This window comes from Pan troglodytes, chromosome 19 (genome assembly GCF_028858775.2).
Source record: "Pan troglodytes isolate AG18354 chromosome 19, NHGRI_mPanTro3-v2.0_pri, whole genome shotgun sequence".
Lineage (NCBI taxonomy): Eukaryota > Metazoa > Chordata > Mammalia > Primates > Hominidae > Pan > Pan troglodytes.
In genome coordinates, this window is record NC_072417.2 from 74,904,087 (window position 1) to 74,918,816 (window position 14,730).

Sequence of the window (14,730 nt, forward strand, 5' to 3'; positions counted from 1 at the left end):
TGTGAGATGATGGCATCGTTTTTCTTAAAGTTGAATCAGCATACCCAAGTGAAAATATTCATAGGAGAACAAGTACAATTAAAAGAATTTCTTTACCCAATTTATTTTCTTTTCACTCAGGATTATAATTTTTCTCTTAAGTGTAATTCATCTAAAAATATAAAATTGTAATTGTACCTTCTTACTTTGTAATAAAAAATATTTTTTCACCGACCATGAAATAATTTCCAGCTACCTTTCTCTCCTTTGTATTTGATTGCGTCATAGTACACCTGCAGTAATTCATCAAAATTCGTTTTTTCTCCTCCCTGTGGTTCTACAATGACTGTCTTCACCAACTCCAGATTATGCCATAAACCAGTAGAGAGCCAACGTTCTTTTAATTTTTCTAATAACTAAAGAGGGGAAAGAAAAAAATTATTTTTTGTGTGTCTAGCTAAACAAACTTAACTTCATTTGTTTAAGCCAATGTGACTACGGCAAGTATATTAATCTCTCTGTGTCTTTTCTCATCTATAAAATGAGGAAAACAATATATCTCATAGAGCTGTTATGGGGTTAAATTTATTAACAGATTTAGAGAGATCTGAATGGTGCTGGCACAGTTAGCTGCTGCTGCTGCTACTACTACTATTATCTTGGCAATTTCTACCACTACTACTGCTACTACTACTATTACTACTACTACTTCTACTATTATCTTGGCAATTTCTACCACCACCACCACTACTACTACTACTACTACTACTATCTTGGCAATTTCAAAAGCAAAAGCAAAAAACAAAAAACCTCTGTCAAAGTTAACAAACTTTAAGTTCTCTCTTTAAACCTAAGGTGAAGTTTCTTAATATTCTTAAATAGTCTTCAAATGAAGATGATTTAAGATCATTTTACTAAGTGTATAGGCAGATAAGCTCATTATTTGAATATTTGATCATCATTAATAACCTGCATTGAAAAAAGATATAAATAAAGACTCAGCCAAGAAGTAGAAAATATATGGGCACAAATGGAACATTTACAGCCATGGGCTAGATTACAAAAGGACATTCAACAAATTTTAAGCAATCCTTATCATATTGATCACATATTTCAACAGTTATGCCATGGTAGATTAAAAGTCAATAATATAAAGTCATGGTAGATTAAAAGTCAAGCCCAAAACAAAAACTCATCTTGATTGATTGATTGATTTTAGAGACAGGGTCTCTGTCACCCAGGCTGGAGTACAGTGGCAAGATCATAGCTCAGTGCAGCCTCGAACTACTAGGCTCAGGCAATCCCTCCACCTTAGCCTCCTGAGTAGCTGGGACTACAGGTGCATGCCACTACACCCAGCTAATTTTTATATTTTGTGTAGAGATGAGATCCTGCTTTGTTGCCCAGGCTAGTCTCAAACTTCTGGTCTCAAGGGATCCTCCAGACTCAGCCTTCCAAAGTGCTGAAATTACAGGTGTGAACCAACACACGTGGCTGTAAAACTCATATTCTTAAAAACCATATGAGTTAAATAGAAAAAACACAGTATAACTCATGAAATCTTTAGTTATGAATAAGAAAAGCACTCACAATTTGAAACATGTGGCATACAGCAATGGCAATACGTGGAAATACATTTATAGCTTTAAATATATTTATTTTTAAAATGTCAAAATAAAAGAATCAAGTATTCTTTCCAAGAAGCTAGAAAATGAAATATAGCAAATGCAAAGAAAGAAGTTAATAATAAAGCTGAATAAATGAAAAAGACAAAAGCTAATATTAGAGATTATTATTTAAATTGAACTGTTTTATCCACTTGTTATATACTATGAGTTCTACACAATTTGGACAAGTTATTATAAGAAACCACCCAAAATTCTCTGGAAAACAGCAACTGATCAATTTTTATAAGATAGTTTATTTCCTCAATTTTACCTTTAACTATTTTTAGAAATAAACTTCTTAATAAGACTATAAAACAAAACATTAGTAAAATAGTTAACTGCTGTATAATATGCTTTAATTAAATAGGAAGAACTACTTTAATTCCATAAACACAGCTAAGAAGTTATTATATTACTTTTTATTCTCCAGAAAGACATCAAGGGAGGAATAGAGGAACAAAAAAGCTATAGTTAGACAGAAAACAATTATTGAAATGATAATAATGTCTTTCCCTATCGGTCATTACTTTAAATGTAAATGGATTAAATTTTCTAATCAAAAGATATAAAGTAGCTGGATAGATAAAAACGCTGTCTGCAAGTGACTCACTTTAAATTTAAGGATACCCATAGGCTGAAAGTGAAGGGATAGAAAAAGATATTACTTATAAATGGTAACCAAAAGACAGCAGAGGTGGCAATTCTAAGATACTAAATAGATTCTAAGTCAAACATTGTCACAAGAGACAAAAAAAAAGGACATTATATAATGATAAATGGGTCAATTCACTGGGAATATTTAACAACTATAAATATACACACAACCAACATCAGAGCACCCAAATATAGCAAGCAAATAGTGATTGTACTGAAGAGAGAAATAAACAGCAATATAAGAGGAGTAGGAAAGTCATATATCTCACCTTCAGTAATGAATAAAACATCCAAACAGAAGATCAACAAGGAAACGGAACTTGAACAATACCAGAGACCAGATGGACCTGACATATATAGAACATTTTACCCAACAGCAGCAAAATACATATTCTTCACAACTGTACATGGAACATTCTCTAGGACAGATCATGTGTTAGGTAACAAAGCAAGTCTTAACAAATGTAAGATAAAAATTAATACCAGGTATCTTTTGCAACCACAACAGAATCAAACTAAAATTCAGTATCAGAAAGAAAACCAGTAAATTTACAAAAATATGAAAATTAACACACTTTTGAACAACCAATGAATGGGTCAAAAAAGAAATCAAAAGGAAAGTTATGAAATTATCTTGAGACCAGTGGAAAAAAAACCACAACATACCAAAAGTAAGAAATACACCAAAAGCAGTACTAAGAGGAAAGTTTATAGCGGTAATGCCAACATTAAAAAAGAAAGATCTCAAGTAACCCAATTCTACACTTCAGGGAACTAGAAAAAGAACAAAGTAAACTCAAAGTTTGCAGAAGGAAAGAAATATTAAGATTAGAGCAGAAATAAAATAGGGAACAGAAAAACAATTAAAAAACAGTTGGTTTTTGAAAAGATCAACAGAATTGACAAGTCTTTACCTAGATTGGTTAAGAAAAAAAAAAGAGAAAATCAGAAATGAAAGAAGACACACTGATGCCACCGATACAATAAAAGACTACCCTGAAAAATTATATGCCAATAAATTGGATAAAATAGATGAAATGGACAAATTCCTAGTAATATACAACCTACCAAGACTGAATAATGAAGAAACAGAAAATCTGAACAGACTAGTAAGGAGACTGAATCAGTAACAAAAAGTCTCCCATCAAAGAAAAGCTAAGGACCTAAATGGCCTCAATACCGATTCTACAAAACATTTTTATTTATTTAATTTTATTAATTTTTTATTTTCATTTCTTTGCTAATTAATTTATTTATTTTTGAGATACACTCTTGCTCTGTCACCCAGGCTGGAGTGTAGTAATGTGATCATAGTTCACTGTAACCTCAAACTCCTGGCTCAAGCAATCTTCCTACTTCAGCCTCCCAAGTAGCTAGGACTAGAGGCATGAGCCACCATGCCCTGGTAATTTTTTTTTTTTTGTAGGTATGGAGTCTCACTATATTGCCCAGATTGGTCTTGAACTCCTGGCCTCAAGTGCTCCTCCTGCCTTGGCCTCCCAAAGTGCTGGGATTACAGGTGTGAGCCACTATGCACAGTCCTCTATGAAACATTTAAAGCAGGGGTCCCCAACCCCCAGGCCACAGACGGGTACTGGTAGAATCCAGGCTACACAGCAGGAGGTGAGTGGCAGGTGAGTGAGCATTACTGCCTGAGCTCCGTCTCCTGTCAGATCAGCAGCAGCATTATATTCTCTTAGGGGTGCAAACCCTATTGTGAACTGTGCTTGCAAGGGATCTAGGTTATATGCTCCTTATGAGAATCTAATGCCTGATGATCTGAGGTGGAACAGTTTCATCCCGAAACCATCACCCCCACCCCCAACCCAGGTCTGTGGAAAAGCTGTCTTCCACAAAACCAGTCCCTGGTGCTAAGAAGGTTGGGGACCATTGATTTTAAAGACTAATACAAATGTAGATTCAATGTAATTCCTATCAAAATCCCAATGACATTTTTTACAGAAACAGAAAAAAATACAAAAATTAATATGCAACCACAAAGGACTTGGAATAATCAAAACAATCTTGAGAAAGAACAACAAAGCTAGAGGCATCGTGCTTCATGACACTTACATCTTACAAACCCACCATAATCAAAATAGTAATTGCATTGCCATAAAGACAGACATATAGACCATTGGAAGAGAATAGAGAGCCTGGAAATAAATCCACACATGTATGATCAACTGATCTTCAGCAAGGGTGCCAAAAATACATAACGGGGAAAGGACAGTCTCTTCAACAAATAGTTCAGGGCAAACAATATCCACATGCAAAAGAATAAAACTGGACCTTTATCTTACACAATACACAAAAGTTCACTCAAAATGGATTAGACTTAAATGTAAGATTTCAAACTGTTGGCCGGGCGCAGTGGCTCATGCCTGTAATCCCAGCACTTTGGGAGGCCAAGGTGGGCAGATCACGAGGTCAGGAGATTGAGACCATCCTGGCTAACACGGTGAAACCCCATCTGTACTAAAAATACAAAAAATTAGCCGGGCATGGTGGCGCGCGCCTGTAGTCCCAGCTACTCTGGAGGCTGAGGCGAGAATCGCTTGAACCTGGGAGGCGGAGGTTGCAGTGAGCCAAGATCACGCCAATACACTCCAGCCTGGCGACAGAGCGAGACTCTGTCTGAAAAAAAAAAAAGACTTGAAACTGCAAAACTCTTAGAAAAAAACACAGGAGAAAATTTTTGTAACATTGGATTTAACAATGATTTTATGCATATGACATAAAAGCACAGGCAATAAAAGTAAAACCTACGATTGGAACCACAACAAACTAAAAGGTTTCTGCAAAGTAAAGGGAAAAAAAAGAGTGGAAAGGCAACCTAAAGGATGAGAAAAAATATCTGCAAACCATATATCTGATAAGGGGTTAATATCCAAAATATATTAAGAAACTCAATATTAAAAAAAAATTGAAAAACAGGCAAAGGACATGAATAGACAGTTCTCCAAAGAAGACATACAAATGGTTAACAGGTATATGGAAAGATGCTCAACATCAGTAATTATCAGGGAAATGCAAATCAAAACCACGATGAGATATTGGTTCACAGCTGTTAGGAATGCCATTATTTAAATAAATAAATAAAATAACAACTATTAGTGAAGATGTTGTGATATTGGAATCCTTGTGTATTGCTGGTGGGAATATAAAACAGTATAGCCACTGTGGAAAACAGAAAAGGAAATAAGAATCAAAATAAAACAGTATATATAGAAATGTTTTATGGGTTTCAATATACAAGTCTTTTACCTCCTTAAGTTTATTCCTAAGTATTCTATTTGTTTTGATACTACTGCAAATGGAAATGTTTTCCTAATTTGCTTTTCAGTTTGTTGTCAGTGTATAGAAATACAACTCATTTTTGTATGTTAATTTTGCATATTGCAACTTTACTCAATTTATTAGTCCTAACAGTTTTTTTAAAAATAAGATCTTTAGGAAAGATCACGTCTGTAAATAAGGACAATTTTACTTTTTCCTTTCCCATTTGGAAGACTTTTATTCCTTTTTCTTGCCTAACTGCTCTGGCTAGGAATTCTAGTACTACGTTATACAGAAATGGCAAGAGTGGGCATCCTTGCCCTGTTTCTGATCTTAGAGGAAAACCTTTCAGTTTGCACCACTGAGTATGCTACGAGCTTCTTACATATGACCTTTATTATATTAAATTTCCTTCTATTCCTACCTTGTTGAGAATTTGTATCATGAAAGTGTGTTGCATTTTGTCAAATGCTTTTTTGCATTATTGAAACAATGCATGAAGATTCTTTTCAGCAGATGGTGTTGAGAAAACTGGATCACCACATGTAAAAAGAATGAAGTAACACCTTGCCTACATAATAAAAATTAACTCAACATTGGTCAAAGACATTACTGTAAGAGCTAAAAAATATAAAACTCTAAAAGAAAAAAATAGAAGGCTTTATGACCTTGGATTTGGCAATGATTTGTTGGCTGTGGCACCAAAAGCATAAGTAACAAAAGAAAAATACAGATAAACTCGGATTTCATAAAAAATTATAAAACTTTTTTGGATACTGTCAAGAAAGTTAAAATGATGGTACACAGAATGCAAAGCATATGGCTGATAAAAGATTAATATCCAGAAGATATAAAGAACTACAACTCAACAACGAAAAAACCAAACAGATTCAAATATAGGCAAAGGACTTTAATAGACATTTCTTGAATGATTAAAAAAAAAAAAGGCCCAAAGGACATGAAAAGATGCTCAACATCCTTAGTCATTAGGAAACTGCAAGTCAAAACCACAATGAAGTCCCACTTCACTTAGTATAACTGCTGTCCAAATAAGTAAGTGTTGCAAGGACATGCAGAAACTGTAACTGTCACACATTGCTAGTGGCAATGTAAAATGGTACAACTGCTGAGGAAAACAGTCTGGCAGTTCCTCAAAAGTTCATAAGCATAGAATTACCATATGATCCAGCAATTCCACTCCTAAGTATATAACCCCAAATATCCAAACAAACAGGTACTAGGATCCAAACAAACAGCTGTATGCTGATGTTTATAGAAGCATTATTCCCAATAACCAAATAGTGGAAACAACTCAAGTGTCGATCAACAGATGAATAAACAAAATGTATGACCTACATGCAATGGAAAATTATTCAACTATAAAGGAATGAAATTCTGACAAATGCTTGAATATGGATAAACCCATAGTAAGTGAAAAAAGCCACTGTATTTTTGTACACAAAGTACAAATATTGTATGATTTCACTTATATGAGGTACCTAGAATAGACAAATTCTTAGAGATGGGAAGTAGAACAGAGGTTACCAGGGCCTGAGGGAAGGGGCTAAACAGGAGTCATTGTTCCATCAGTACAGTTTCTGACTGGGATGATTGAAAAGTTTTGGAAAGGGATACTGGTGATGGTTGTACAACATCATGAATGTACTCGATGGCACTAAATTGTACACTTAAAAATGCTTAAAAGGTAAATTTTATGTCATGTGTATTTTACCACAATTTTAAAAATTGAAAAGAACACACAAATGAATACTATGTAGTAACATAAATAAATGAACTAGTTTCTCACATATTAACAAGGATGAATCATAAACTTCTAGATGTTGAGTAAAAAATGCAAATACAGATAGATAAATATGATTTCATTTATATAAAGTTCAAAAACAATATGTTCTTTGAGAAAAATATATATAACTTTAAAAAACTCATGAAACTAATACCTTTAGCTTTAGGAGGATACAATTGGGAAGGAACAAATGGAGGATTTTTTTTTTGAGACAGAGTCTCGCTCTGTCACCCAGGCTGGAGTACAGTGGTGCGATCTCGGCTCACTGAAATCTCCGCCTCCTGAGTTCAAGCAATTCTCCTGTCCCAGCCTCCTGAGTAGCTGGGACTACAGGCGGACACCACCACACCTGACTAATTTTTGTATTTTTAGTAGAGACGGGGTTTCACCATATTGGTCAGGCTGGTCTCGAACTCCTGACCTCAGGTGATCCACCCCTCAGCCTCCCAAAGTGCCGGGATCACAGGCATGACCCACTGCGCCTGGCCAGATGGAAGCTTCTAATGTAGAAATAATGTTCTATTTCTTAAGCTGGGTGATGGATACTCAGATCTCCATTTTATTATTATTTAAAATGTACATATTAGTTTTGTAGACTTATATACACACATATTTCACAAATATAAAATATAAAAATTAAACAACGTTAGTCTGATTATTAATATGATGAGTTAGAGGAGGGGTTATAACAGGTACATTTAGGCTACTAATATAGTAATCCAGAGATGGTGGTAGCTTGAATTAGAAAGAGTTAAGAAGAAATATGCAAACCTTGAGAATAAGATAAAAAAGAAACAGTACAAACTTTCCATTTCAAATGGAGGCAAAGGCCCACTAGAAGATTATCTAGGGAAATACACTTTGTTGAACTCACTGTTCACTATTAATTAAGGTTCCAGACTTAGCAAAATTATATTTCAACTTAGATATTTTTGTCTAATACAAATACAAATCATTTCTGTTCAGGAGAAAAGATAACCCTAAAAGTTACTATTTATTGCCCTGTAGTACATCAACCAGTTTTCTTATAGTCTATTCCTTTATTAAATTGCCTACAAGTACGTAAATCCTTAAATGCTCTCTGAATAGGCCAATCATCATACTTTTTCTTCATTAATCAGTGAGTTTAATAAAATCTGTGATAGGTGTTAACTTTATATGTGAGCTATGACTTTATCTTTTTGAAAATTAACTGTAGAGAAAGAAAAGTGAACAGATTATAAAAATACTTAAAATTAAAATGAGTAAGATATGGTGTTGGATGGGACATGACAGGGAAGGGAGAAAAAGGTTCACAGGTGCTCTGTAGGTATATGATTAGCCCAAATATGATTACAGTACCTGCTATGTTTTGAACATTTGTCCTCTCCAAAATGTTGAAATTTAATCTCTAATGTGGCAGCATTGAGAAGTGGGGGATTTTAAGAGGTGACAGGGTAACAAGAGTGCTGCCCTCATGAATGGATTTGTCCAGTCATGTATTAATAGCTTATCATGGGAGTGGGACTAGTGGCTTTATACAAAAAGGAATAGAGACTCGAGCTTGTATACTCAGCCTCCTTGCCCTGTGATACTCTGAGCCACCCTGGGACTCAGCAGAGAGTTCCCACCAGCAAGAAGGCCCGCACCAGATGCAGCCTCTCAGTCTTGAACTTCTCAGCCTCTGTAACTGCAAGAAATAAATTCATTTTAAAAAATAAATCACCCAGTTTCAGGTAGTCTGTTACAAGCAACAGAAAATGAACTAAGACAGTACCATTCATTCATACAGGCAACACTGGCAAAGGACCAAGACTGGAAGGAAAGATTAAAAGTTTGTTGCCTTTAAGATATCCAAATGGAAATGTTGATATGGCAGTTGGGTATATGGGCATAGTACTTAAGGAAGAAGTCAGAATTTAATTATATATTAGGAAAGCATGATAAAAGATAAAACTAAAAAAGAATGTATAGAGATGAGATTGCCTAGTGGGAGAGTACAGATTTAAAAGGGGGGACCAGCAAGAAAATCTTATTTCCTCTCTGTTTTTTTTTTTTTCTTTTAGAGATGGGATCTCACTCTGTTGCTCAGGCTGAAGTGCAGTGGTGTGATCACAGCTTATTGTAGCCTCACATTCCTGGGCTCAAGCGATCCTCCCACCTCAACCTCTCAAGTAGCTGGGACTACAGGTATGCACTGCCATGTCTGGCTTGAAAACAACAACAACAACAACAACAACAACAACAAAACCAGACAGGGTCTTGCTGTGTTGCCAAGGCTGGTCTTGAACTCCTGGACTCAAGCAATCCTCCACCTTGGCTTCACAAAGGGATTATATGCATGAGCCACCACACCCAGCCCCTCATCTCTACTACTGCTCATCCAATTCATCAGCAAATCCTGCCAGCACTACTTTTAAATTTATCTAGACTCTAAACATTTCTCACTATCTTTACGGCTACCACAGTGGTCCAAGCCACCACCATCTATCATCTAGATTACAGCAGACTCCTTAACAGTCACCCTTGCTTCAGCCTATGCTCTCTACAGTCCATTTTCCATACAGCAGCCAACATAATCCTTTTAAAACTAAGTTTAAACCCTCCAATGGCTTCCTACTGCATTTAGAACAAAATCTAAATTCTTACTGTGGTGTGATTTTACCCAGCTATTTCTTTGACCGTATCTCCTTCAATTCCCCATACTTCAGTCCTACTCTGCTACAATGGCTTCCTTTTGCTCAAACTAGGTACTCTCCTGTCTCAAGATTCCCACTATCTGAACATTCTTCCCCCTAAATCAGAATGGTTTGGTTCCTCTCTTCCTTTACACTTTTACTCACTGTCACCTTCTCAGATAGGCCTTCCCAAACCATCCAATTAAATTCTAAATGAGCACCCTCCAGCCCCCACCCAAAAAAATTCCAACCCCAGGATCCTCTTTTCCCCCTTTCCTTGCTTTAGTTTTCTACATAGCACTTATCACCATCTGTATTAGTCCCCTCAGGCTACCATACAAAAATATCAGACTGAATGGCTTAAACAAAAGAAATTTATTTCTTACAGTTATTAGTTTAAGCCACAGATTGAGTGGCTTAAACAAGAGAAATTTATTTCTTACTTCTTGGCTATGAAGTCCAAGATAAAGGTGCCTATTAACTTGATTTCTGGTTAGGGCTCTCTTCTTGGCTTGCAGACAGCCACCTTCTGTGTCCTCACATGGCCTTTCCTCTCTATTCAGAGAGGAACAGGGAGAGAGAGCAATGGAGTTTTCTGGTGTCTCTTCTTATAAGAACACTAATCCTATCAGATAAGGAAGGCCCCCACCCTTACAGCCTCATTTAACCGCAATTACTTCCTTAGAGGCCCCATCTCCAAATATAACCACACTGGGGGTTAGGGCTTCAACATAAAAAATTTGGTGGTATACAAACATTCAGTCCATAATATCATCTAACATATTAGTAGCTTTCTGTGTCTCTCATTTATTTTCTGTCTCTCACCCTGGAATACAAAAGGACAATGATTTTTGTCTGTTTTACTTACTGCTGATTGCCCAGTGCATAGAATAGTACCTTACATATAGAAAGTGGTCAGTAAATACTTTTTGAATGAATTTTATAAATGAATGAAAAATGAAGGTCCAAAACAATGGAAGGTCAGGGAGGAGAGTAGGGAGGGGTAAAACATAACTGTAAAACCAGATGCCCAAGTCCTTAATAAAAGAAGAGTTGGCTGGGTGCAGTGGCTCACACCTGTAATCCCAGCACTTTGAGATGCTGAGGCTGGAGGATCACTTGAGCCCAGGAGTTCAAGACCAGCCTGGGCAACTTGGCAAAACCCTGTATCTACAAAAGTACAAAAATTAGCTGGGTGTGGTGGTGTGTGCCTGTGATCCCAGTTACTCAGGAGGCTGAGGTGGGAGGACTGCTTGAGCCCTGGAGGTTGAGGCTGCACTGAGCTGTGATCATGCCACCGTAATCCAGCCTGGGTGATAGAGTGAGACCCTATCTGAAAAAACAAATAAAAATTAAATATTAAAAATAAGAGTATCCAGATGCTTTGTAAGATGACAAAGATGAGGGGGAAAGAAGGGTATGACTAAAAGACATGAGCAAACAGACCAGCTAGACTAGACTAGTTTTCTCTTGGTGAGACTTTGTTCATTCATTCCTTCCTCCCTTCCTTTCTTCTCCCCTCCCTTCCGGAAGAAAACAGACAGGTAAAGATTTAGAAAGAACAATGGAGAGTAAATAGGATACTAAGTCTGAGATACTGCAAGTTACGAGAGGAAAGGATGGTCACAATTTGGAAGGTCTGACGAAGTGGTATGTCCTCTGGGTCTATCCGGATTTTAGTTCGGGCAAAGAGCTATGAGGAACACTTCATAAAAGGGAGAATTTGGTGACTATGACACATTTCCACAGAACACAATGTGTTTTATTTTAATTTCTTCAGTGGAGATTTTTTTTTAAAGTACCTTAAAACCTTTTGTTAAGGATTACACAGGGGCCACATGCAAATTTGGAGTACAATTCTATAGCAAAAACATACTGGTTATTTTAGTGAAAATGGCCTACAGCAAATTTTCAGTTTCAGATAACAAAATATTTAGGTCTACAGCTTTTATGTTCTCATTGCAGGTGACACTTGAATTACACATTTAGACAGCTTAACTATTTCTGTCTTGCCAGAGAAATCACATAAATAAACACAAAAATAACTCAACTGTTAAATTCTCTTAGGTATCCTAACTAGGCACCTAAAAACTAACTTAAAGGAAAGTACGATGACACAGAGCTGTCTCTCAGGTCTTATGACTTACATATATGAAAAATGTGAGGTATCTTTGTTGAAAATATCTTACTTAATAGCCCATAAAGGGTAAATACTATTCATATAGGGAGACCAGCCAACATATAGTGATAGAGATGATTTAATTTACTAATTGGTGTTCACATCACTTCAATTTGTTAACCTCAGAGGCAATTTTTTTAAAAGTCAGATCTCACAAACTAAAAGACACTTTAGAATGCCCATGTCTTATCTGGATATTGTCATTTTACTTTGTCAAACTTCTTTAAAACTAGTATTTCGCTAGGGAGGGAATAAGTTAGAATGCAACCTAGTGGGGAAATCCTGCATTTGCTCAATGTCCATAGCTTTTACACAGTTCCAGATGTTCAGTACATTAATAATACACTAACTCAAAGCCTCTTTTTGAAACTTTAGAAAGTGCAAATTGCATTAAGACCTCTTTGCCCTCATTAATGGTATTGTTACAATCCCAGTCCTCTGGAAAATGTTTTTTGGCATGTGTTTAACTTTATAATATTGCCATTTACTCACTTTAATAGCCAGTACTCAAGTCTTAATGCTTTTAATAGGCCTGCCTAAACAGACTACCATCTTTTGTAATCTTACTCACATAATTTATTTCATAAGTAGAACCTGGTATATTTTTCCATCTAAAGATGATTCTTCATTATTCATTTCATGAGGTACTCATATGTTTTAAATGTTTACTTTCTTTTATTCAGTTGATATGTACCCATATGTGGCATATGTTAGAAATAAAAAAGAGTTCCTTTTAAATACTAATAAAAATGAAAAAGTAGTAGTGTTTTTTAAATAACTTTTTTAGTTACAGTAAAAATGAATGTCCTTAATTTTTGCTAAATACAAACTGAAAATATAGGAAAACCAAGAATATGAATTTCTATTGAAACAGCTTCCTGTTTGGTGATATTTGACTCAGCACTTTCACCTCAAGAGGCTGGGTTATATTTCAGAATCAAACTTTCAATGAACACAGGTGCAGTTGGAGGTGCACTTGGAGGAATAATATAGACAAATACTGCCCTAAAGTGAAAGTAAGACCTCTGTTGGCAATCTAACTGGAAATGAAGATCCTACAGCCCTCTCTGAAAAGGAACACTCTCTCTCATAAATTAGTTAAAATACTGAGGACTCTGAAAATGTCAGAGCTGCACTACTAGTGCAGTAATGCACTAGTGACACCTTGATTTACAGTTACTTCTTGATACATTCTGATAAAAATATACAATGATATTTACAATGCAAAAAACTTCAAAAAATGACATTTGTAAAACAACTAACATATTTACACATGAAAATCTACTTTCCTGAAATCATGTGAAAAGAAAACAATAAAAGCCAGACGCGGTGGCTCACACCTGTAATCCCAGCACTTTGGGAGGCCAAGGCAGACAGATCTCTTGAGCTCAGGATTTCGAGACCAGCCTGGGCAACATGGCTAAACCCCATCTCTACAAAAAAAATAACTGGGCATGGTGGTATGTTCCTGTAGTCCCAGTTACCCAGGAGGCTGAAGTGGGAGGATCACCTGAGCCAGGGAGGTAAAGACTACAGTGAGCCAGTGATTGTACCACCACCTTCTAGCCTGGGCAACAGAATGAGACACTGTCTTGAAAAAAAAAAGAGAAAAAAGAAAAGAAAACAATAAGAACTCAATACTATGTTATGTATGGAACAAATTCTTAACTCTTTGAAACATAAATTCTGAATTACTGTTGTTTCATCAACAGTTAATTCATCAATGTCTAAAGTAATCATTTAGTTAAAATGTATATAATCTGACTTGTTTTGCTTTTTAAAAATGAAGAACTGTTGACTGAGTTAATCATGTTGGCTAAAATCTGAATGTATAAACTTATTCACACAAATTCAACTATATGTTTCATTCTTTTCCTGAATAGATTAATGTAGGCGAAAAAGGCAACTCGTTTTCTATACTTCTGTAAATGGGCTAATAATTAAACTATAATGAGGTCAGTGCTCTTGCACTATTAGAATCCAGGCTGAGGGAAGCAGATGAATAAGAAGCAACCACTATAATGTTACCTAAAAGTTACTACTTTCAAGTATTGCCATCTGAATCTGCTGTAAATTTGTTGCTCTAAAACTTGAAAGAAATGTTTTGGAGAAAGCATCGCTTCACAATCTAGTGAATAAGATCCAAAAGAAAAATATTTAAATTACAGTGCAGTGCATAACAAACATAGAAAGGCCTCAAGGCATACCACTACAGGAAACCATCAAATCACAAAGGAAGACAGCAAGAGAAATAAAGAAACAAAGTACCTACACAACAACTAGAAAATAATTCACAATGCTGGGTGGGCATGGTCACTCATGCCTGTAATTCCAGCACTTTAGGAGGCTGAGGCAGAAGGATTGCTTGAGGCCAAAGGATTGCTTGAAGCCAGGAGTTTAAGACCAGTGTGGGCAAAACAGCAAGACCCTGTCTCTAAAAAAAAAAAGTTTTAAAAAAATGTATCTGGGTGTGGTGGCACATGCCTGTAGTACCAGCTACTCAGGAGGCTG

General features: G+C 35.9%; 1 protein-coding gene across 11 annotated transcripts in view; it reads right to left on the reverse strand.

The window, feature by feature from the left end:
• BRIP1 (BRCA1 interacting helicase 1) overlaps nt 1-14,730 on the reverse strand; it is a 183,653-nt gene that overhangs the window by 63,321 nt on the left and 105,602 nt on the right. For all 11 annotated transcript variants that reach the window (XM_063799129.1, XM_063799127.1, XM_063799125.1 and 8 more), the window contains one exon: nt 236-395. In XM_063799129.1, the coding sequence (XP_063655199.1) occupies nt 236-395 (160 nt within the window). The remainder of the gene's footprint in view (nt 1-235; nt 396-14,730) is intronic.